Raw genomic sequence first — 27,130 nt, 5'->3', positions numbered from 1 at the left:
TCAGCCATAACACAAATTATACAATATATCAAGTAGTCCAAAAACAATGTACAATACGATGACATTAAAATAAACCTGTGAGAGTTAAAATTAGACAGATTTTGAATATTGTGGTGCACCATTACGAAGTTAAAACTGAAGATAAAGGGTGGTCACATTGATATTAAAAATTTAAATATTGCACACAATACATTAAAATAAGGCAGTTGGATGCCCCTAAGGAATATTTCTAGTTAATTGATCTTGATGCTGAAGAAGATTCTTAAAAATGTGTTGCATTCCATTACAAAGTTCTAATAGTCAGATCACGATGTGTGGTAGCAATGACATTTAAGATTAGGTTGTGCACATAATATGATTAATGTTAAAACAAGGTACATTGAAGTTGTTAAAAAATCTTCCAGTTGATGTTCATTATGCTGAGGGCAAATGTTGTGCATGAAGGTCAAATTAATTCTAAGATGCAGGTGGTAAAGGTTCGCAGTTCAATGCAGAATGAGAAGTTTGACTGATAAATAATAATAAAAGCCATAATTAATATGAGGACTGTTGAAGAAAAGGGCCGATCAAATGGCATAAGCAATATGTGACCTTTTGCTGCGATGTGTAGAACGTAACTGGCTGTACATGACTGATATGGAGGGAAGGGTAAGTGGTGGGCAGGGCCGAGGGTACTTGCTGCGGAAGGTACAATGAATAGAATGAAAAATCAAATTCTGGTTTGTTGACTTAACATTTCTAAAAATATTAATAAGAAGGTCAAATAAAAAATTGGGCTTCTCCGAAATGTCATTAACCTTTTGCATTCCTGTGTTGAGTGCAGTTCGACATTAAAATATGTTGCGAGCTGTTTGTGCTTACCTTACGTAAAAAAATTCTCCCCTTCGAATTGGTGCTCTTTTCTCCGTCTGCTGTTACGAACTGTCGGCTTCCCGGCTGCTTGTACTATTGCTGTCACTGCTCGCCTGTATGGCGCATCCACTCTGACGTCACGCCTATAGTATGTTCTCGATCTACCCCGCTGGCATATATATATGGCCTTGTGTCGTTCATTCGGCAGGTCAGTTGTGGTATAACCTTGTTGAAGACAGTGGGAGCTGGAACTCTCCACACGGCTGGACCGTGTCCATTTTACTTGTAAACTTCGTGCTGGACTTCTGTCACTGTCAAGGGTGAGCAGACACTGTTTCTTTCTATCATTTAACGTGCCCTACCTTGCTATACTTGGGCTTCGCCGTAGTAACGAAAATTTAACTTTGGTCCCTTCAGGACACATCTGAGTATTCATGCAGCGCAAAAGTTCTGCCTTTTGGACATCTATATTCCTAAAATGTGGTGTAAATGGTGTATTGGACAGCTGATCTAATATTCTAGTCCATAAACATTCCTACCTTCTGAGTTGAACTTTTGCATCGCGTCTGTTAGTGCTGGGGACTTGGCGGCTTGATCCTTATCCTATCCCATTCCTCCGTTTCTTATTTCCTTATTCTATCCTTGATCTTCTACCTATCTTTATTTCTTTTCTTATCCCATCTATTTGTTAATTTTGCGTAAAAATGGTGTTTGCTCAAAAGATGTGGTCTGCTAATTTAATTTGTATGTTCATCGGTTAGCTTCTATTTTATTATCGCTTCTGCGCATGCGTGTGTGTTTTAATCCCTTCTGGGATCATTTGTTAGAATTCCTTTTTTTTCTTTTCTAATCTACCAAAAGGATCAGTCCCTGAAACTGGAGATTGGGTTATTTCAATTCTGAATCTCTTGAATTGTTTGGCATGAGGTTACATTACAATGTCTTATTGTAAACATTGTATCAATTTGTGAGCTTATCTTGCAAGTGTATGACACTACCAACTTTGTATTCTACTGGCACGAGCCTGAAACTTTATTTGATGTACCTTCCTTCTAGCGTATTGTGTAATATAATGCAAAGAAACTGATTTCAGAATCTATGGGTTTCCCCCCATTCTTTTTCTTTTTCCCCTAATTGAAGTGTCGGAACATATATCAAAGATTGTAGTGATTGGTGCTTAGGAATTCGATTATGACGATGTAATTAAAATTTGTATCACCTACGTGTCTTAAAATCAAACTTAACGCTTTTATTACGCCATATGCTGGTTCATACTATTTGTTCTGATGTAAATATAATTTGTTACCCCTTTGAGATTGGTATAATATATTTGTTATTTTCAAACTTGTTTTCCAAAATTCTCTTTCACGAGTTCCTTTCCCCTATTACTTCTGTTTTCACTGGTACCTATCACGGCAATTCTCTTGGGTAGCGGCCCTTTAACTTCTTTATGCACATGTATGGAGCTCTAAATTGCATTGTTTACGGTAATGTTGACACGATGTATTGAACTGTTATATTCTCATGTTGCACGCTTCTCAGCACTCTGCGCGGTTGTGTACTGTCAGTTCTGAGTACTTTGATATCTTGTTGTCTAGTGTCCCGATCAAGGGCACTTTCTTAAAAGCAAATCTCAATTACAACGCTATTTCTAGCGAGTTGATAGTAAGCAAAGACACTATCAAGTACAAAGATCGTTACAAATATTAGACTTGCGCTCCGATGTCGAGCTCTACTCGACTATGACAATATCTCGTACTTTCAGCGCTCATATGACGATTATGCCGGGTTCTGGTATTGTAGAGCTGTGTAACGGTCTCTGAGAGAACACGTTTTCCTATTTACAATAGTTCGTGGGAATTGTGATGACTTTTTAAGCTCTGTTATTCTCGAATGTTTATGCAAGTTCACAGATGTTGTTTGAATGTAAACATGGCTTCTGCTTCGTCTTCACTCATGGAACTGGATATTTTAGAACAGTTAGTGGACAGTGATAGTGATGATAATGAACCAACAACTGACTTGGATAATTTATTAGTGAATAATGTAAGTGAAAGTGAACAACGTGATTGTGATAATTAAACCGGGGATGGTGATGCTCCTCCATCCCCATGGCGCGAGTGGAAAGCCGGCGATCCTGATTTACCTACCTGCATTCTCATTCAATGAAAAAATTTGTCGATACAAAGCATCAGGTAGGAACAATCCCTCAACACCTTACGGATTTTTTCTATTTATTTTTAGTGAGGAGTTATTCAAGCAAATTGCCGACGAGACCAACAGATATGCTAAAGTCAAAATTCAGAAAGTGACACCACTTACAAGGCATTCGGCTTGGTGGGGTTGGACTAGTATTATTGTAAATGAAATGAAGGCTTTCCATGGAGTTTTACTGAATATGGTAATGCAGAAAAATGACAATGCAGGATTTCTTTTCAAGAGGTTGGTTAGAATCGTCCAGTTTTTTTGTAGACTGTTTTAGCCACAAAATATTCTTTCAGATATTCTGGGCTCTGCATGTTTCTGGTCCAGATTCAGCAATCCATTTAAATCCTCAAGTTAGGTCTCGAATCAGCAAAGTCAAGTACGTTTTGGACTATATCAGTGAAAAGTTCTTGGAAGTTTATGCACCACATAAATAACTAGCAGCTGATGAATCAACAGTGTCTTTCAGAGGCCGTGTGTTATTCAAGACGTAAAATCTGCAGAAGCCTACTAAATGGGGACTCGGAGTTTGCGTAATATCCGATTCTACAAATGGATATGTGTGTAGTCTTATCCCTTACTATGGCTCTGCAACTAGAGAATCTTTGATTCGACCGGACTTGGCTTTCACAGAAAGAATCGTGCTTCAGTTAGTTGCTAATGTTACAAATGCAACAAGTCAGTCTGGGTACCATGTCCACACTGATCGTCTCTATACAGGTGGTACTCTGGCTGATGAATTACTGAAGCAAAAGATCCATATCACTGGAACAATTCAACCGAATCGCAAGCACTTGCCAAATGGGATCCGGAAGAAAAATCTGCGCCTAAAGAAGCATGAAGTCAAATGCTTACGCACAGATGCAATGATGGTTCTGGAATGGCATGACAACCGCACAGTACTGATGCTTTTAACATCTGGAAACAATTCAACCTCAGTTATTGTCAGAAAGAAGAGAAACTGTGTTGAACAATTAGAACAATTAGAATAACCAGACGTAATTGTTGACTACACGCATACGCTAAGGGTAATGGAGTTCAAAAGGTTAAGGTTGTAGTTTGAATTGAAATATTGATCTAAAAGTATAAAGCAGTTTTCTGTTATATTAGGGAGGGGTCCTTTATTTATCATCTTGAGGATTTCCTTATCTTGTTCTATGTCAGTAAAACTATGATTATAATCGTTGATCGCTTGGACCACTACACATCAAACTTCGCTTTTGTTGTGAAAAGCTTGAAATGGTGGCGGAAATAATACTTCTGGCTATTGGAAGTGGCAATAGTCAGCAGCCTTTTGCTCTATAAAGATTACTGCACCATGAATCTCATGGAGATTCCATCTCACAAAACCTTCCGAAAACAGGTGATCAGCGAGTTGGTTGGCAAAGTACGCAACAAAGGTCAAAAGCGAGGAAGACCATCGACTTCTGATGTTGAAGAATGTTTGAATGGTACACTGTACATCATCAACAAGCTGCCTGGAAAACAACATGAAGATTGTGCTGTCTGTTCAAACAGGAGCAAGAAAGGTGGTAGAAAGGAAAGAGTTTACTACTGTAAAACATGTTCGAGAAAACCCGGTCTCCACCCAGAAAACTATTTTGAAAAATACCACACAGTGAAAACCTACAAGGATTAATGTATTTTGTGTGCCTAATTGTAAATATATTCATGTAAAACATACTTATATTTTGTGTTAGATTCTTTTACATTGTTCACATCCTACAGCTGTTCATAGTGCAGAAATTGATTAGGAGTGGAGCAGGAAGCATACGCTAAGGGTAATGGAGTTCAAAAGGTTAAGGTTGTAGTTTGAATTGAAATACTGATCTTAATGTATAAAGCAGTTTTCTGTTATATTAGGAAGGGGTCCTTTATTTATCATCTTGAGGATTTCCATATCTTGTTCTATGATTATAATCATGCATATGTTGTCCGACTGCTGAGAATTTGTTATATTTTAGGGCATTAAAGTGTTGAAACTCCTCCCAGTCTGTCCAACGTAAGAAAAATTATAACTATTACATTTGATCCTGATTTTGAGAAACTGTTTTTGAATTATGTAAAATTTCTGCACTTTTATTGTTAGTTTTAAAGGATATTTTTACATTGTTTTTTACAGATATTAGTGACTTTAGAGATCTCTTTATTAAGTGTGAAGTTAGAAATTGAGAGGACGTTGGATTTTTCTTTCTTTAACATGGTCGAAAGACGATGTTTTTATCTGTTGATTATTCTTTCAGTGAAAAAAACTATTGTAACCATTAGATTTTGCAATCATGCGAATAGTGTTCAATTCATTTTTTTAGGTTTTTGCTAGACATAGGCCCATTAAAGGCTCGGTGAACCATGCTATTGTAAGTTGCTCGTTTATGAATCTGAGGATGTGAAGACTCTTGGCGGATTGTAGAAGCTGTTTGAGTAGGTTTTCTAAAAATCTTATAGCTTATAAAGCTTGAGTGTTTAACAAAAGTTAAGTCTAAAAAAATTATTTTTTGATCATTTTCAGATTCAAATGTGAATTTGATGTGTGAATCAATGTTATTAAGACTGAGAAGAGTGGTAGCAGCATCTACTGTTTTTTCATCCATAATTACTAAGGTATTGTCTACATACTTTGCCCAAAAGAGAATATTGTTGAAGTTACTATTATTATCAGTATTAGTATGTGTAAAATACCCCAGAAACATCTTTGTCCATTGCAAATGGTGGCTCATTCTTTGTTTGAAGCACACATGCTCCTGCTCTTCAAAGTGACAACTTCTTTTCCGAGTGTTCTGTTATGCAGTCCTGATAACTGTTCTGTTCGAAGCTTTCCCTCCACTTATTTGAAGTCGCATGCAGATTCACTCCCGTGTCACCGTATCCTGCCATTGTTTCCCTTTTTTCTTGAGTGATTTTGAACCAATCTATGCAACCATATAAATTGATTTACATTTAGTAGCTCACGAGGTATTCTGCAGTCACACTGTGATTCCTGGGAATCGTTTCTGTTGAAGACAGGTATTACGAATGTCACAAGGTAACTCATACAGTTGTCACACAGAGCAATTGAAATAATGAACAGAAACCAATGAGTGCCACACTGTGGCCAACTATTGGGAAAATAAAAAGTAAGAAAGGAACCTTGTTCTGATTAGACTGTGCACTTCAACAAAAACTGTTATGATATTTAAAAAGTGTAACTGTTAATTAGGGATTGGTATTTTAAATATCTGAGCTATAAGAAGCAAAGAAAAGTTCCAAAAATGACAGTCACACCTCCACACAAATCCCTTCCCTGCTGAAGCATACCTCATAAGTTAAAAGCTTGAGAATTGTACTGTTGTTGTTATGATGGAAGCCATTTTTCTTCAGTTTTGACTTAGTTTGTGTGGTTCTTGTGTCTTGCAAACCATCCACTTCATTGCCTGAATCTCACGAACCTACTACGCTGGCGTAGCATGGGGAGAGATGATACTCCCACGTGGCGCATCCCAGGTGGCGGATAGGAGGGTCCTAAACAGCTTGCCCGCGGACTTGAGGGAAATAAAATACCTCTCGCGGACCAAACACACAACCCCCTGTGGATGGGGGACACAGACGAAGAATACGCTCATGGTATCCCCTGCCTGTCGTAAGGGGCGACCAAGGGATGATTGTTTTGGAACCATGAAACTACTTGTGATTAGTATCACCACGCGAAGAATATTATGGGTCGCTTTTACTTGCGCATAGTACCACTATATTAGGTACCGAATAGGTTTGTGATTAGTAGCACACAGGAGCACAGTGCGGTCGGTTTTTGCAGTACCTGTGATTAGTACCACCATATGAGAAGGACCCTGGGATGATAGCTACCATGGTTCTGCCTTGCCTATGATTAGTACCCACTATACGAGGAGCACCACGGGATAGTGCAGGTCCCTGTGGTTAGTACTCTTACATGATGAACACCGTAGGTTTGCGTTGCCTGTAAATGGCGCCGCAAAGTGAGAAAAACCATAGGTCTGTATTATATGTCGCATTTCATAACCTGTGAGTAGTACCATAATGTGTGGAATACCACCAGTCTCTGCTATTTTTGATTCGTACCGCAACATGACAAAAATACCATGGTTCTACTTTCCTAGCAATAATTACCATTATGACGGGCCGATAACTTGGATTTTGGACTCCCTTTAGACTGCAAGCATCATCGATTCAATGTTATGCTCTAGCAGCCGTCCTTTGGTCAGTAATCCTATTGTTTTACGTCAGTTTCTGTGAATGTAAGGCATTGCGGGTCGCATCCACTGATTGTTTTAAATTAATGTCCATTCATTCTTCGTCCTCACGTTTTGAATTCTGGTCAGTGGAGAATTTTGGACTTTTAATTTGTCATTCCATTTCATTTTATTACAAGTTGTCCATTTCATGACCGTATCGATGTTTAATCAAGAAGTAAGTATAAATAACCACCTAATCGATACTTTATTAATGCCTCAGGCAAAATTGAATATACAGGACATGTTTCGACCACTTAGTGGTCCTCTTCAGCTGTATAAATAAAGAACTGAAAAGAAAAACATTGACAATAAGCACAACCAAAGTTTGGAGTCTCCAAAGAACGTTTATTTGTGCTTATTGTCAATGTTTTTCTTTTCAGTTCTTTATTTATACAGCTGAAGAGGACTACTAAGTGGTCGAAACATGTCCTGTATATTCAATTTTGCCTGAGGCATTAATAAAGTATCGATTAGGTGGTTATTTATACTTACTTCTTGATTCCATTTCATCTCATTTCGCACCATTAGGGGCCGATGACCTCGATGTTAGGCCCCTTTAAACAACAAGCATCGTCATCTTCATCATCATTGTCTGAATCGATAGATAGAAGGATAGATAGATCAATCAATCAAGCAAGAGAAATTGTTCCACCTCTAGCTAGTAGATACTGGTATCACAGCAGGTTAATAGCTGGACCACTCCCAAGGTAGTAATAAGAACATACTGGTATCACAGCAGGTTAATAGCTGGACCACTCCCAAGGTAGTAATAAGAACATGGGCCAACAACCAACTAACCATTCGATGCATAATAGGTGTTGCACCAATAAAGACTGTTCACATTCTACGTTCCAAGTTATGGAAACACAAAAAGAACAAAGACATTTTCTAGTCATCAATTATAACATGCTTTTAGAAATATTTACTAGCTATAAGTTTTAACCAAAATAGTCATAATTAAGTTCTTAATAATAATAAGTTCTTGTCTGGCTCATTGACAGAATGGTCAGCGTTGAGGCCTTCAGTTCAGAGGGTCCCGGGTTCGATTCCCGGCTGGTTCAAGGATTTTAATCACCTCTGATTAATTCTTCTGGGCTGGGGACAGGGTGTTTGTGTTTGTCCCAACACTTTCCTCTTCATATTCAGACAACACATTACACTACCAACCACTACAGAAATACGCTATAGTGATTACATCCCTCCATGTAGCGTTGGCATCAGGAAGGGCATCCAGTCGCAAAACAGGGCCAAATCCACATGAGCGACAGAGTTCGCATCCATGACCCTATAGGTGTGGGAAAAGCGGTAGGAAAAAAAGAAAGTCATAACTAAGTTCTTAACCTTCCTCACCCCCACTCCCTCGCCACATCCTTCATTTTTAAAGATCTAACCCAATAGTTTTTAACATATTAGAAATTGTTTTAAGATTCATATGGAACTGTATGTGTCTGTACTTTTATGAATTTCTACCTAAACCAAAAAGTGTAGCTGATCTAAATGAAACATGTACGGCTTGTAAATTAAATTTGCCAAAGGCAAAATAAAAAGTATCGATTAGGTGGAACAATTTCTCTGCTTGATCTCTTTTAACCATTGTCGAAACTAATTCATTATAACAGATTATGCTTTCTTTTTCTAAATTTATGTTACATTGAATTAGTCTTGACAGACTGAAGAACAAAACTTCCCAGTATAGTGATAAGTTCTGGTCGTGGTAAGTAGTGTATTCTGCTTGGTGATTATCTGTAAATTTTTTCTTCAGTAAACTGAATACTGACAAGGTATTTTGATCAAATTTAATTCACTCATTTTGAAATGTGCTACTTTTAGACATTGTGCCATATAAATAAATCCTACCTCTGTATTTACTGACTGACCGTTCAGAATGTTGGTAATTGTGGTTTTAATTTATCATATAATTAACTGGACAGCCCTGGATTTAGGTATTTTGTGCCCTTAGATCTGAGAAAATTGTGCACCTCCAATTATATGTACATGTCTTCAGATAGCTTATGAGTAGAGCCCGGATTTCCATGCACTCTCAAATCTCAAAATATGCATGCATTCATGCACGATCATATGGGAAAACATGCACAATAAACTGGAAAATATGCACTATCAAAATTCAGTTCCTTTTGAAACATTGTACAACAACTAATTTCTCCAAATTGTCTTGATTTAAGCTCACCTGTTTATATGTCAGCACATTCTTAAGCACATAGAATGACCTTTCTACGTCACAAGAAGTGACAGGTGCATACTTAATTGTGGACTTTTGGGACAAAGTGAGGTCAAATTGTACATCTTTTGCACTTTCACCACAATACGTCTTTTATAAGCTTGACAAATTCAAAATCAGAACTTGAACGGATCACTTTGTTCAACCTATCTGTACTTGCCGTAGCTACTTCTCCGTGCGATGATTGCAGACACATTTAAATGTCTTCAATAACTGGTAAGGATTGCCTCATGCGACAACAAAGACGTGTGGCAATTGATAGTTCCGGGTAGAAAATTCCAGGATAACAACAGAAGAGGATTCAATGCAAAACCAAGGTATGATAAGCTAATATCTCAGTAACGCAGCACCACGGAAGAGCGATACAAGTTCTGTTTTGTTCATCTAACATAAACGAAAAAATCAGCCGGCAATGAGTAATGCACAATTTGCGGTTCAATTTATAGCAATGTATAACTGGGACAGCTTATTCCTAAAAATTACAGAGATCGACGTGGAGCCTTCCGGCTTACGTCAATGTTTATTCAAGCAACGGATAAGAAAGTGCTTAGTTAAGTTGGATTATAGGACCTCTACTGTATGTACTAACTTTGGTTGTAACATAGGATACCAGGAATACATTCTCTCCGTCTCTCAGTAATAGACATACTGTGTAACATGGAAAACCAACATTCATAAAAGGCACTATCATGCAGGTTACCATTATATATGCGCCAAAGTCAGAAGAAAAGTCATGTTATGCAATATTAAACGTTCAAATATTCGCTATTAAACCCAAAATCTTCAAAATATGCATTATGCATGAATTTTGTCCTAAAAAGGCCGAAACATGCAAACATGCACGGAAAAAGAACGGTTATTTGGAATTGTTAAGCCATAAAACGCATATTTGCAAAGTTTGAGAAGTGTAACTATCTTATTTAAAAACATGCATTTGCATGGAAATCCGGGCTCTACTTATGAGTATTCAACAAATACAATACAGAAATGCCTTTGTTGGCGGGACCTAGTGTTTACAGTGCACTGTGTCTTCTGGTATGGGCTAGAGGAATTTTGTTACTTTCATTGATCTGTCTCAGCTTTATCCTTGGCTTTGACAAAATGAAAGTAACTGAGGTATAAGTGATGCTAGTAATGCTATTCCTTCTGCAGCCAGTCCCTGCTATGAATGGTGTTAAAATTTTGCTCATAGGGTCAGTTGCTACATGCATTTCCATGGGCTTGGCAGACTGATATGTAATAGCGACTTCTGGCTCGATGAGGAAAGCAACGGGAAACTACCTCACTCATTTCCCTAGTACGCCTCTTCAGTGATGCCTAGCTATGTCAGCTGATGGCGGAGCTGCTGAGGATCCAACCAGCCTTCGGGCTGAGGACTATACATACATATATACAATACAGAAGGCTAATGCACAAGAAATCATAAGTTTTTGGAAAACAAAATGAAGACAGAAATTATTAAAACTACTAAATACTATGTACAAGAAACACACACTAACATTGGTACCAAGGATGGAAGTCTAATTGATCCCTTACAAAACAGAATTCTACTAGACAAATGACTTTGTTCATGCTTTTTTTACTTTTAAACATACTAACCACATTTTCAGTAAGATTGTTTTCTGTTGATAGTATGTTCAGTCCTCCACAGTAGCCAGATGATTCAAACAATCCTGGTTCCCTCTTAATAATAATTTATATGTTTTAAGTTTTTCACTTCTTTGATTCTTTTTTCCCAGGTTGATTCCAAATTATGACATTGCAAATATCCTCCTATGCAGCTCATTGGTGGGAAGCGGGCTGTATATTTACGACAGGCCCCACATGAGACTCGCACCGTCAGATATGAGGCTTGGTTTCAGGTATGTGTTGACTCTCGTGTTGTTCCAGTGAATTGCGTTTCTAAAACTTTAAATGAAGTAGTGATTGGTGTCATTGATTGCATAGATTTTTACATTAATTTAGTTGAACATTACACTCAATTATTGGTTAAAGTAGTTGTGTTTTTTAATGATAAATTATAAGTTATGAAACTTTTTCCTGAAAGAGATTGCTTTTCATTTTTTGACAATTTGGTTGTGAAGTGTGACCGACCACTATTACGATGCTTCTGATTCCTCACAGAATGTTGGTGATCATCCTGGCGTATCGTGGATGTTGAATCACGTCTTAGTTTCCATTCTTTCTATGATCAGTTGTATCAGGCTGTATTTGAAAGGCCATTGTATGAGGGTTAAGACTTCATATGACCCTCTGTTGGTGAAATGGGGATACATCCACTCAGTTCATTGATGTGAGCTTCTATCAAAGCAACACACAGAGTCATGGTTGTCATTTGAGAAGCACATCCGGATCCCATTCCTGTGTTACCCAGTCTGTTCAGTCTGTAAGCCCCTGTGAATTTACTAACCACCGCACAATCCTCTATTTGTAACTCGTTTATTTCATCTTTAAATCATTAGAAACTTCCTCTACTTCTCTTACCCTCCATTACAAAGTCCTCTCTTCCTCCGTTCGCCCCAGCTTCACCCATTTATTTCATTCCTTATCTCCTTATTCTGAGTACCCTCCTGCTCTTGTTCCCACTTGTTTATATCAGCAATTATTCTCGCTACTTTCATATTTCTTACGTCGTGAACAAGATATCCTAAGTCCACCCAGCTTTCATTCCCGTAAGGCAAAGTTGCTCTGAAAACACACCGATGTAAAGATAGTTTCATACAGGTGCTGACGGAATACTGATCATCGCGATTGTGAACTCGCTGCATTAGCTTCGCTGCACCTAGTTTGTGTCACTGTGCCATCCTGGGAGAACACACATCCTAAATACTCGAAATCTCTGCCTGTTCCAGCTTTGTATTCTGAGCCTGATATTCAGTTCTCTTAGACTTCTTATGTACTGACATCATTTTCGTCTTGGAAAGGCTAATTTTCACACCATACTCGTTGCACGTTTTTTCAAGTTCCAAGATATGAGACTGCAGGCTTTCGGCACAATCTGCCATTAAGACCAAGTCGTCGGCATTGGCCAAACTGCTTATTACATTTTCACCTAACTGAATCTCTCCCTGCCACTTTATACCTTTCAGTAGATCATCCATGTAAACTATGAACAACAGTGGTGAAAGACTACAGCCTTATATAACCCCTTAAGTACCTTGAACCAGAACTCATTCTACCATCTATTCTCACTGCAGCACATTTGTGAATATAAATTCCTTTTTTTAAATAGTCTACCCTTAATTCCATTATCCCTCATAATATAACATGACTTTTCATAGCATTTTTCAATTACTGTACCTGAGACATATTGCTGTGGTCTGAAACCAGACTGGTTTTCATTGATTGCACTCTCCCTTCCAGAATGTCAGTGAACACCTTGCCTCATTTACTGATCAATGAAATACCTTGATAGCTGTTGCAATTCTCTTTGATCCCTTGTAGATAGGTGCATTTACTGCTTTTGTCCGATCAGAAAGTACATTACTAACATTCCACCGGGCGAGTTGGCTGTGCGGTTAGGAGCGCGCATCCAGGAGATAGTGGGTTTGAATTATACTGTTGGCAGCCCTGAAGACTGTTTTCCATGGTTTCCAATTTTCACATCAGGCAAATGCTGGGGTTGTACCTTAATTAAGGCCACAGCTGTTTCCTTCCCACTCCTAGCTCTTTCCTATCCCACTGTCGCCATAAGACCTATCTGTGTCGGTGCGACGTAAAGCCACTAGGAAAAAAAAAACCACTTACATGTCATGGTAATCTTATTACTCTGTGAAGCCATTTCATCCCTGCCTTCCTGCTCTACGTCGCCATTTCAAGTCTAATTTCATCTATTCTATGGCAGTGGCGTTTCCACTTCCTCAAGCATAATATCACCAATGTTGTTGTCCTCCTCCCCACAAGCATGGTTGTTCACAATGTTAAAACAAAGATTTCCTTTTACACTGTGAAGTTTTCAGAATATTCCTTCACCTGTACAGTGATTCCCTGTGATCTATTATGAATTCACCTAATTTACTCAAAACACTATTCATTTCTTCTTTTACCTTCTGTTCTAAGATTCTGTACAGAAAGGTTTCACCTGCTGCTTGATCAAGCCTCTCCAGGTTGTTATGAAATCTTCTCAGACTTCCTCTCCAAATTCAACAATTATTTCTTTTGCTCTGTCTCATTCTTCGTACAAATCCCTGTCTGCATCAATCCTTGTTTCTCTATTGTGAATCTTGATTCAATACGGAACCTGAAGAATGAAATTTTTAATGTTAAATAATTTCTGATATGCTTTCTTTTCATGTTTACAAGCTGGCCACACTTCATCACTCCACCAAATTGTTCGCTTTTCCCCGCTTCTTTATACACAGTTGTTTCTTGGCATTCCCTTGCTGTTTTTACTACTGCATCCTTGTATGCCACCCACTCTCTTTTTATATCCTGAACCTCCTTACTGTCTGTTCTTTGGAACTTCTCACTCATCACATCCATGTATTTCTGTCTTAATTTCCTCCTCCTAGAAATTCATCTGCAACCAGATTTCTCTTTCTCTGTCCTAGTCCTAGAGATACTTAGTTCACTACAACTTACTCCAGATGCATGTTCATAAAAAAATTACACACCATATAATATATAAAAATGAATATTTGTTTGTTCATCTCAAATGGACTCAAAAACTACTGGACCCATACCTGCCAACCCTTCTGATTTACCCGGAAACTTTCCGTTTTTTTAACTCTTCTTCCGATTTTGCTATTTATTTTCAGCTCTTTCTATTTTTGACCAATATAACCTCCAATACAGTCAATACTATTTCCCTGGGATGAAGGATAAATTCTTATGTGCTTGTGTAATTTACCCAACCTCATTTTCAAGCATTTTTATTTAATGCTGTATTTCGCGAGTGTCGTCCATCACCATCGTGAATCATGTTTCCTGCCCACTACAGCAGCATGTGTGCTTAACGGCTGGGGATTCAGGACGGCAATCGTCGTACAAGCAAGAGAGGCTAGCAAACGTTCCAGTTTTCGAACATTACTGCCTGCTGGCCATGGGTACGTACTGCAAGGCGCAAGTACAACTTGCACTACCGTAGGTCGGTAATGTCTTTGAGGTTTAGCCAGAGGTACTCCTGAAGCCTGTGGTAATGTGATGGGGAGGGCCAACGTACAATAAACCTTTGGTTGTAGGGTTGTAGGGTTGTTTTGTCTTATGTTATGAAAAAAACAAGGCATCATTGGTATATGTCTTTGATTGACTGAGGAGCCAAGAGCTTGATATAGCATCAAATAAAAGCATATTCGAGAGGGGTGTAAATAGTCTCTTAAAGATAAGTTGATGTGAAGGGATTATACCGTCATCTTGACCGACAACGACTTGGCTATGAACATGGACATTCTCATGGTCTTTGATTTAGACAGTTGTTATTAGTAGGCTGTGTACCTGATCTTGTTATATTTTGTTATGTTTGTTATATTTTATTATGAAAGTTTACGTTTGTTAAATAGTCTGTTGACCACGCAAGTGAAATTTGTTCATTGTAGTTGTATCTTGTGCTTTGTGAATAAATATAAAACTACCTCTGTCCACAATCAGTATCCATTTATACATGTGAAAAGTTATATGTTGCCTGAGGGCAACAGTATGCAGTAAAGGGTTAATCTGACAGATCCGAGGCTTGCTTAGAACGTTCTGAGCATGCTGGGTGAAAATTCTAGCAGGATGCTACCTTTACTTACACATAGTCCAATTGAGGATCTGTCTTGTAATGGGTTAGGGACCACCGGTGGATTGTATAGTCCTAGTTGCCTGAGCACAAGGAGGGCGATGACTCAGAATATCTCCAAAATGCCCACTCCCATTCTATAGCAACTGGTATCCTGACTCTCAGGACCACTTACTGGGCCACTCAGCTGTTGCCAACGTGACTACAGTAATCCACACCATGAACCACAGAATGAAATACATTTTCAATAGATGGAAGCATGTGGAAGTAAATGAGGTCACAGAGCTAGTTGCAAGTAGATGATTTTGGAGGTACTTAATTAATTCACAGAAGCCTGCAGATAGAATGCTCGGAGGCAATAAGTCCCTAAGGAAGATGTGTGTACATACGTACAGTAGAAGTCTGTTATAGCAAGAATTCTTAATGGCAAAAATTTGCTCGCTATAATGGATTGTGGTTATATCCGATTTTACGTAAAAGTTGGGAAAAACCCACATTAAAATCGGTATGAAACGGTAATCAGTTTGTTCAAAACTTCCATTTTCGCGGACGATATCCACATTACGGCTTATTCGTTCGTTATTATTCAAAATCCGATACTACTTAAAAGAGTATGTTTAATTTCATACAAAAAAAGTTTAGTATCACTCCAGACGCCTCTGTGGCAAGCGTTCCATTTTTCTTCTTCAAACAGCATAACCTAACCATACATGTATCATGAAAACATATCTCAAGTGCACGTAGAGAAATAATAAACCTCCTTGCTACAAATTTACATGGGAACAGCCTTTCTGAAATTTAACTAGATGTGAGAAAATATTATACCCTACCGGGCGTAAACAATAATGGATTACCAAACTTACCTGCTTACCTGTCAGTAAATTACTGCACCAAGCTAGCTGCAACCGGCAGATGGGCGTTTTGGGTTCTTGTGACAAGAGTATAATGGGACAGGGATACTACACTATTAAATTTTAATTATGGAAATGAGGAACTCCATTATTATTTGACTCTTTACTTGACAAAGCATATTTGATTTAAAATGAAAAAAAAAAGTTAGTTATCACAATACCTCTTTTACAATGGATCGCACTCGTAGTGCAAAGATAACTGCTGTAAAGGTGCACATTCATAATTTACAAAGATAAAATCATGTGATGACTCGGTGCAGGCGAGTAAATCCGTGAACCAAGCCTGTATCCCTCTTTAGGGAACAACCATTGGACCTACAAAAATAAAAACATGATGCCAGGATTAGAGGCGTTTCGCAGAAATAAAGCTATTACTAAAGGTTCCCTCACATTTTTGGGGAAATCTTTACATATAAATAGCAACTTCGCACATTACAAACGACAACTAAGATAAACCAAACACTGAAGCTAAATGTTACCCGACCACATATAAAATACATAGGGATGTGAACCCATATCCTCTTGAGTAATTTTTATAGATACTACATAAACTAATAATCCTAATTCCTTAGTACCAAGATATCATATGTACAATACACATCAATGTTGACAAGTACATGGAAAAGAAAAAGAAATCCCCCCCCCCAACACACACACACAACACACACACACAAAATCGTACACATGGGTGCCAGTAACCTATTTTCTCTGCGTTGTGGGCTAAGATCATAAGAGGGCTGTAAATTTAGTCTTCTCTTGACAAACCTAAGCCAACCGGGCGAGTTGGCCGTGCGCGTAGAGGCGTGCGGCTGTGAGCTTGCATCCGGGAGATAGTAGGTTCGAATCCCACTATCGGCAGCCCTGAAAATGGTTTTCCGTGGTTTCCCATTTTCACACCAGGCAAATGCTGGGGCTGTACCTTAATTAAGGCCACGGCCGCTTCCTTCCAACTCCTAGGCCTTTCCCATCCCATCGTCGCCATAAGACCTATCTGTGTCGGTGCGACGTAAAGCCCCTAGCAAAAAAAAAAAAAAAAAACCCTAAGCCTTAGAACAAACAATGAGCAAATTCTCATTCTATATATCTGGCTCTAATACCTGGCCATCTCAGGCCTAATTCATTTCACACAAAGTACAATACCGTACTATTTCTCGTAAAATCATGACCGTCTATACATATGACGCGCCTGGTACACTCCAGGTCCAAGGTTCAAGTCCATGTTTGGCAGAGTGAAATTGAGTAAAAGATTTTAATGGCACTGCATACGATGTGGTTTTAATTTACCAGGATTCAAACAAATAGATACATGCATATAAATCAAATTCAGGCGTCATGCAAACACTATGTTACGCAGATCTATCTATCCTTCCAAATAGAGAGAATGATAAACTAATCCAAACGATCCCTACCTACAGAAAATTTTATCCGCCAACAGATACTAAGGAACATACTGATCTCATATTCACTAAACAACCTAAGTAACTCTAGGCATTCTTCTTCCCAGCACCTAACATACCTTACGTTGCTATTTGCTACATAAAAACATCTGTACTTACAATTTTAGTATTTTTAAAACCATCTTAATAAACAGCCTGATGGGCTATACTCAAGTCGTATTCTAAACTACATACTTAATTACTACATTTCTCCATAACGACCCCCCCAATCCTAACACATGCTTACAAGTGTAGTTCACTTATCTATCATTTGGTGACCACCTTATCCCCCTTTCAGGGTTAGGCTGTGCCTTCTTAGCCCATCATGGTAGCGATGTGGTCCTGGGTGGATCCTCTCGGTCCCGTCTCCATGGATAGCTCGTACATGAGGCTGTCTTCTTGAGGGATAGCTCGTTCATGAGGCCGTCTTCTTGTGGTCGGAAGGTCTTGTATCACACATCTCTTGAAACATGGCATAGGTCTTCACTGGAATGAAATGCCTAATTTATTAACAGCACAACACTCCCGGTACTTTTATTTAATTAATCAGTGCTGGTGATCTGCGACGTTAAAAATTGTTCTCCTTTAGCTGCTTAACCGCGCACGAATGTATGTAGGCAATATATCTACTATCTGAAATCAGCAACTTAATCGGCCGAGCGAATTGTCAGCTTCTCATACTCGACTGATTCTGACTCATAAGTCTAGCGGGAATAACACAAATTGGTTTAGTTTGTACTTGCACTTCTTCCGCACTTTGCAATATATTTGCGGGGTTACCCATACCACTTCATGATGATGTCTATATGTACGGCATTGTCTACAGTGGGTCAATAATGCACTCTGCCATATCTGGAGGTGTATCCCATTCTTACTTAATTGCAGTGTTTTGCATTAAAATTAAGCAATCATTTACTTCAGCCTTTATTTTTAATGAGTTAACAACGGAACAGCAATCGACGAGTATTTCTAATCGACCCCGACGTTGCCTTCAAATGTTGACGAGAGAACTCGCTGGTGGACATAGTGAGGAAACTATACCGAAGATGATCGATCGCATGCAATATAATCACCGGGTGCATAAATATCATTAACTGAGAAATCGTGCAACCTTAATCACTCATAACGGATGCATCAGCGATAGGGCTCTCACTGTAACCGAAGGTTAATACACAGTTTAATATCGGAATTTTGAAGGAACAGACAAAAACCATCGTTATAACGGGGTTCTCGTTATGTGCCATTCTTGTAGTGGACTTCTACTGTACGAGGAAGCACGTAAAAGAGAGTTACGAACAACAGAGAATGAAAATAATTTTGAATTTAAATTAAAAAGACTAACAGAATCTGCGTACCTTCTATTCCAGAGCGAGCGTCTTGATCACTCTACTGCGAGAATACTTTATGAAACACTGCCTTACATGACTGGTGTAAGAAAATTAAAATGTTAAAATCTGGAGTTTTAAACCCAATTAGGTATTGATTTTAAAATCTCATAGATTATCCTCACGAAACCTTGACATAAATCGTTGTCCATAACTCTGCAGACTCCCCTTATTACGCTCGTTGGTGATAATCAGTACATGCAGGCACAGGAAAATAAAATCGAAATGAGCTTCGTACATTTAATGATAGATAGCACCTCAGTCGAAGGCGAGAAGTCACTGAAGATCAGTTTAGCCAACCAAAATTCAAGGAGATATTCTTCCTGTCAAAAATTAAGAACTAAGCAAGATAAGAACTTCAGGATTGTTTTTAAAAATAACTTCCATATCTGAAGACCAATTGTCTCGCTTTGATCCCCATGCAAATTCAATAGGAAAGAAGCTGGCCAGCGACTGACTTTTTCATGCCTGCACATAAAAATCGCTGAACATGACTGAAAATAAACACTTATACTGCATTTTGTTATCATTTAAATTTCAAAATAAACTTATCTACATCGATCTGAAATGTTTCTTGACCAGCAGTGAAAAAATTAAGAAAATAATGAATATAAAATAGGAGTTATGACATGATAAGTTCTATGCAATGAAGATTTTGCATTTGGTGAAACTTTCTATTTTATTACTAAATTATTTTTTTACATTTTTTTTGTTAATGGTATCAAATACGCCTTGAAATTTTGTACATAACACAATATTTACCCATTTTAACCGATAACATTCTGATTTACGGATATTTGGCAAACCCGCTGCATTAGAGTAGGACAGCGCTACCCGCAAAACATGGGAGAAGGAAAGAGACGGAATTATCCCATTACCACTGTACTGCAATTTAAGGTTGGAACGCTCAATGGGAATTATAATACCACTGTTTAAGAAAGGAAGTAGAAGGAAGTGCACCAATTATAGAGGCATCGCCCTTTTGTCACACTGCCTTAAGATGATGATTATAGAACAGAATTAAAGCTATTGAAACAGAGGACGGCATCATTATCAGAGACATGGTAGGAATCAGAGAAGAGATGAAGACTTATTTTGAAAAAATATTGAATGGGGAGTGTGAACAAGTTACCAAAGTCATTAATGAATTACAGAAGGAACAACCTCCAGTTACTTGCAAAGAGACAGAAAATGCCCTGAAGAAAATGAAAAGTGGAAATTCAGTAGGAGCAGATGAACTAACAGCAGACATTAACGTAAATAAATAAATGAATACTGGATTTAAACCACTATGTTTATTCAATGAAGCCGAGCTTTCAGCCAAATTGCATTGGCCTTCATCAGGGCAAGTTAAATGATGCTTCCCACAGTGAGCAAAGAAATTCAAAGAAACGAAGTCATGGCCATAGTATCCGCAGCCTACCCCACTAATAGGACTCGAGGATCGTCGTGCTGTAATTCTCCGCCCTCTGAGTCTGCTGAATTAACTACAGCGCCATTGAAACCTAAGTGCTTCTATCGTTATGTGGATGACTGGAACACCTAAATCCATTAACAGTAAGATCAAATTCACGACGGAAGTAGAAAATGAAGGTAAATTACCTTTTCTTGATGTGCTAGTGTACAAGAAGAATGATGGTACAATAGGCCATGCAATGTACAGGAAACCTACACATTCTGAAAGATACCTTCATAAGTCCTCACATCACCACCCGTGCCAAAAAGCAGCTCTCCTTCGAACATTATTTACCAGGGTGAATAACGTTGTAGACGCTGATAACCGCTCAAGTGCATTAAGAGAACTGACAACATCCATGAAGAAAAATGGCTATACGTCAGGAGACATAGCACAAGCTGTGAAGATCAAGGAGCCTAACAGGGATAGTACCAACCAGGACTACAATAAAAAGATGAAAGTATTCCTTCCTTACGTGGCAGGTATAACAGAATAGTGCGCATTCTTAGTAAGCACAATATAATTCCAGTTTTCACCACAGACCGGAAGCTCAAATCCCTGTTTCGACCATTCAAAGAAAAACCACATTTTGAAACACCGGGCGTGTATGAAGTTTACATGTAGTTGTGGTCGCTCATATATTGGTATGACGAAAAGGCTTGTGAGCACCAGGCTGAAAGAACACATTCGATTTGCAAAGAATGTCGCTCTTTCATCCTCCACGGAGAATGCCATAAGCCAGTCTGCCATAGCAGAACATTTCTACAGCACAGACCATGAAATCCTCTTTGGCCAGGTGAAGGCCATCACGCCTGTAAAAGACTTCTATGTTCGACTGGTAAGAGAAGCCATAGAGATAGAGCTGAGCCCAAATAACATCAACAGGGAATACGGCTTCAAGTTAACAAATACATGGAGACCTTTACTGCAGAAATACATGCATAACACCACCATGGAACAGTGGGATGCGCTCACGAAACCGTCGACAGAGGGCGGTGAATTACAGCATGACGATCCTTGAGTCCTATTAGTTGGGTAGGCCGTGGATACTATGGCCATGACTTCCACGTTCTTTGAATTTCTTTGCTCACTGTCGGAAGCATAATTTAACTTGTCCTGATGAAGGCCAATGCAATTTGGCTGAAAGCTCGGCTTCATTAAATAAACATAGTGGCTTTAATCCAGTATTCATTTATTTATTTCCATTAATACTATGAGCCACGAAAATCTACGTTCATTACTTAACAGCAGACATGATTAAGGCAGCTGGAATCCTTGAAATACAGTGCCTACATTGAACACTGGGAGTTATATGGAAAGACAAGTTGCCAGAGGAGGAATTATAATACCACTGTTTAAGAAAGGAAGTGCACCAATTATAGAGGCATCGCCCTTTTGTCACATTGCAGATTATAGAACAGAGACTGAAAGACATAAAGGAAGATCAATTTGAAGAGGAACAACAAGGATTTAGAAGAAATAGAGGAACCACAGACCTAATTTTTTGCTCAGGCATCGAATGGAAAAATTTTGGGAAAAAGGGAAGGACTTGATAATAGTGTTTTTGGATGTGGAAAAAGCATACAACAGGGTAGAGAGAGGAAAAATATGAGAATGTTTAGTAAAACATAACATCCCAGAAGCACTAATTTAAAAAGTTCAGATGTTGTGTGGTGGTTCTGAAAGTAGTGTGCAGCTAGAAGATGGAAGATCTGAGTGGTTTAAAACAAGAAGAGGTGTCCAACAAGGGAGTTCTCTTTCCCCATTGCTCTTCATTTCACTCACGGATACTATTATAAAGGAACTCAAAGAAATAGATAAGGAAGATCGTACTGAATTTGTTTTTGCTGATGATGTTGCCATTTGGGGAGAAACTGAGAGAGATGTTCAGAGGAGACTGGATCTTCGGAACACCAAGTAAGTTAACTGTGAGCAAGAGCAAAACAGCGGTAGTTAGAAGGACAAATACATCTTGTAACCTCACCCTCGAGGTTGAGAAGATGGAATATCTGGGGAGTACAAACAATATCAAGTGACGGAACTGCCAATGAACAGGATCCAAATTGTTCCATCAAGTATGAAACATAGTATGGGACAAGGAAGTTTCTCAGTGGGCTAAACAGACCCTGTTTAAGACTTGTCTCCTGCCCATCATGACATATCATCTGGAGAGTTGCATCATACATACGAGAAGTAAGTCAACTGCAAGCTTAGATCAGCTGTACAGAAAACAAGGGAGGACAGAATTAGGAATGATCAGATACGAAGAGACTTGCAGGTCAGCCTGACCATGGAAGAAAGGCTGAAGTGCCTAGGACACGGTAAGTGGAGGGAAGAGACTCGAGCACCAAGTAAGTATCGTGAAAAGATAGTTCTGGGACAAAGACCAATTGGACGCCTAGAAGAAGTTGGTTAGATCAGATAAGAGAAGACCTAGAGAAGAGAGGAGAAACATGGGATGCAGTAGAGAGAAAAGAAGCATACCAGGACCGTAATAAATGGAGGCACATCGTTTGTAAACATCCCACCTGGCTCGCTGGAAGGAATTCATGATGGCGATGATGATGATCTTCATTCAGACGTGTTCTTTTAATTTATTTTTAGTTTTGAATTCAGAACTACAATGACAATTACATCATTGTCATAGTTGCCACGGTCACCCTTGTCGTCGTCATCATCATTTCCAAGTTTCAGTAACAATTCTAATTTCATGAGGTATTGCAAAATGCACTTTGTCAGTTCTTTATCTCCCTCGTATCCCAAATACAAGACAATACACATAGCTTTTAAGTCTATTGTCACATTCATTGGAAGCTTTTGAAAACCCAAATCGTTTAAATTCCTACTGTCTATTATGGTTCTGCCATCATCTCCATTGCCAAACACCAATTTATCCAATTTTTAAACTATAGTCACAGCTGCTGTGGAAATGTCTTTGTTTATCCTTTGAACATCTCCAAGCATATTCATCATAATGACCGACACAAAATTCTCATCCTTAAAATATCGATAACTATTGCAGTCGAATGCAGTGCGTATTAACACAAGCAGATCCAGGTCAAAATCCATAACCTGGCCGGAAATCGAACCTGGGGCCTCCGGGTAAGAGGCAGGCACGCTACCACTACACCGTGGGGCCGGCAGGAGGCTTTAAGTTTCATGAAAAATCCTGAATGTGCACTTTTAGTGAGGTGCGTCAAGAAAATGAATGCTAAAAAAAAAAAAAGACCCTACACTGATTTTGAAGGTTTGTTTGCATTGTTAAGGAAGTTGAATGTAACTGGTGGGAAATCAAACAGGCACATGTAGTATAATTTTAAAAGATGCTGACCTTGAAGGTGACTGGTGATTATTTGGGTTAGTATATCTTAAAATATAATTTTACATTCTTATATGAAATGAGACTATACTACTTAAGGTCACATTTCAAAAATAATATGTAGCTTTATCCTAGTCTAACCTGTGGTGTTCATAATGTATATTTGTGAAAAATGTGCTGGCTCCTGATGAAAAGAGGCTGGCTACTGAATTATTTCTATTTTCTTCTACCCCTGAATATCAGAAATCAAATTACAAGCACAAATAATGGCAGAAATTCTACATGATATACCCATTAAAAATGGTCTTCAAATTTCATATGAAAAATTAAATATATTGAGCACAGACAGAACAGATAAGTATCTAACAACACAACATGGACATATTGAAAGAATTGATAAATTTAAATATCTTTGACTGTATAACACAACCTGCAAAGAGAGATCAAAGAAGATGGACAACACCATTGCAACAAACGATTGATATCGTTCTGGGCAAAAATCAGACACTACACAACTGAAATTAAACCAGAGGTATTATATGGATCAGAATGTTTAATGTTTAACCAGGTGAACAAGAGGAACTGGAAAAGAAAGAACAGGGACTGGGCGTTTGTGTTTATCCTCTTCATGTATCACTCAACCAACCACAGCCTTCCACATCGGGTTGGCGTTGTGAAGAGTATATGGAGTCTAACCCGCAAGGGTGTGGGGAAAGTGGAAGAAGAATTCCTCTTTAGTAGCCTGTACTCCAGTCATTACCAATTTGTCAGAGTACATATTAATTTTTTCTAGCACAAACCAATAACATTTCTGTGGAAATAATCAGCTGGGAAATGCTGTGCAATGCTTGTTTTGTTATAAAAATTGCTGAAGGTCTGTGAATGGTATGCCTCTCTTGAATGCTTTCAGATGTCGTTTGACTTGCAACTCTTCTTTACAAACGGCAATATTGGAGATCCCTTGTTGGTGTAGGTGTTTCTCAGTTGTTTCTTTTGTCGTCTGTTGGTGGAGTTCACCCATATACAGCCAAGCAAGTTTTGGTCCTCCCTGAAGTTCTCCATGGATGGGGTCTGATGTACCAGTTATTGAAAGATCCCTTGGCTTTAGTTTCTTTCTCAATATCTCTGTGAAAGTAGTACCGTCTCTTGTCGTCATTATTTTCCATGGGATGTAAGTGTATTTGTTGAGCTTCTTGAGGTGCTTGTATTTAATGGGGTCTCTTTATTTGTCATGGATAGTTTGTTATGTGTCTTGAAAAGATTTTCAACTGTTTTTTTCTTCTATGATACTGGTCATGTCATTAGTGATGAAAGACTGTCCTTATGGTACCATACGTGGCATGGGCCTTCAACACTGTATTGCCATACAGTCTTCGCGCATGTTCTGCACTGATCTTCTTTAGTGGTCTTGGTGGGTGTCATGTCTACTGAGATAAATAGTCTTGGTACTTACAAAAATCTATGATCATTGAGATTTTCTCATGATGTCATGCACAATGACACTAATTTAAATAAGAGACTTGCTAATACAACACTTATGGCCGGTTTCTGGAATGGTGAGATATCTTTCCGATAGCTATTGCTTTGTTACAGCTGTCGACTCGATAAATCTTCACTGCGTTGCACAGCAAGATAGCAGCTAACTTATCGAACTGTCAACTATTGGCTCGTTGATCAACTTTCATAAATACACACTAGATGCCACCCCTCGTACTGCTTTGTTTTTGTGCATTAGGTTTGTTCCCTAGATTGTCAGGCGCATGCGCGCAAGTAATTGAGCTTTCTATGCAGCTCCTATTATCCAATCTTTGGCATGAAGCAAGAAATGGGTATTTGACTAGTTCTTGCAGACGTGGGTGTCAGTTTCGTGGTGTTTAAGGACTGTCAGAAGAATTTTACATTGTTTGAGGATTTCTAATGAAATATGCACACAAGTGGCACATGTCACATGTCACACGCAATCCAGTTTGCATTGAGCCTTATAAGTATACCATATCTCTTCACTGTTATTACAAACTATGAACATTGTTTGATCACAGTATAACGATATATATCGGGTAATTAACATAATTATATAACTTGTTAAGTTCCTTGTAATGTAATATCGCTAATTAAAAACAATCCCACGATAAAATTATACATTCACGGCCAATGCAAGTAGGCCTACTACGATAAATGTGTAATTATCTGTTAAGCTCAGTTACTGGTACCAGTGTTTTTATGGTCACGAATGCAGTCACAGATACAAATATGATAAGACTCAGTAGTACTGAATCTTAAAGGGTATCGTAATTAATAATTGATCAACAGGGGACAATGGAAAATTATTTGTCACAGAACGCAAATTGTCGCCTGTAACCTCTACCAAACCTATGACAGTATATTTCTTTAGCCTCAATCTGTCTTTAAATTCATTTTCACTACTGTATACTTTATTAGAACATTAGGCTGGCGATGATATAATCGTGGTCGTTCTAGAATGTGGAAGAAGATGAGAAAGCCATAGAAAATTTTAACAAACACAATGTTAGCTGCTGGTACTGAAGTACTGCGCATGCGCCCACCAAGTTAACAAATAGATATCTCCTGCTCAGGGCCCTCTAAGTTAGCAAGAGATTTATCGAACAGATAGGTGTATCTTACGTTCGTGCAACGCCAGAACACACGTTAACCATTCGATACCGCTATAGGTTCGATATCTCACGTTCCAGAAACCGGGCATAAGTGATGAAGACGATCCGCCAAACTCTTACAGTTTGCTATCGATGTGTGCGATAGGTAGTGCGCCTTATCTTAGGTTCACTTGTGGGGTTCTAGCGTACAACTAGAAATATTGTCAATATTGTTTAGTAGAGAACATGAGAATGCAGTAAAAGCGTTTTTATGCCTCATAGATTTTAAAAACTAGTTTCGAAATAGGTCAGGGCACAATAACAATGTAAAGTTATAACCAAAGTAGGTAATTTGATATGAAACACTGTATTACAACGAACATGATGACGGTTTCAAGTTACATGCATTCATGTGCTTGTTTAGAAGAGTGTAAAGGCAAAAAAATGAACACTTAGTTTGAATACTAAAAGCCACTAACCTCAAGCATTGAAAGAATTACAATACGAACACAGTAGAACTTGACTTTGTATCAGAAAATAACAAAATTGTTAAATAATAGAACTGTCAATCACATCACAGAATCCTGGTTCTTCAAAAAGAAAATTGAAAGGTTTATCATGCATAAGCTTATGCTCGAGGTTACCGAAAGTTAAACAACATTAATGTGGTTGCTTAAAATACATACTTTGATACAATTTCAATTATCATAGTATTTAATCTATGTCAGTATGAAGATTCATGCATCTAGACG

At 38.4% G+C, this 27,130-nt stretch overlaps 1 protein-coding gene across 1 annotated transcript in view; it reads left to right on the top strand.

The window, feature by feature from the left end:
- The window catches only part of LOC136879060 (uncharacterized), a 100,469-nt gene that overhangs the window by 71,211 nt on the left and 2,128 nt on the right, over positions 1-27,130 (top strand). Inside the window, exon 2 of the mRNA XM_067152803.2 lies at positions 11,283-11,405. Within this exon, the coding sequence (XP_067008904.1) occupies positions 11,283-11,405 (123 nt within the window). The remainder of the gene's footprint in view (positions 1-11,282; positions 11,406-27,130) is intronic.

The sequence above is a fragment of the Anabrus simplex genome, chromosome 8, assembly GCF_040414725.1.
Source record: "Anabrus simplex isolate iqAnaSimp1 chromosome 8, ASM4041472v1, whole genome shotgun sequence".
Taxonomy (NCBI): domain Eukaryota; kingdom Metazoa; phylum Arthropoda; class Insecta; order Orthoptera; family Tettigoniidae; genus Anabrus; species Anabrus simplex.
The sequence above is the reverse complement of the archived record's forward strand: the minus strand, read 5'-3'. Positions and strand labels throughout refer to the sequence as shown.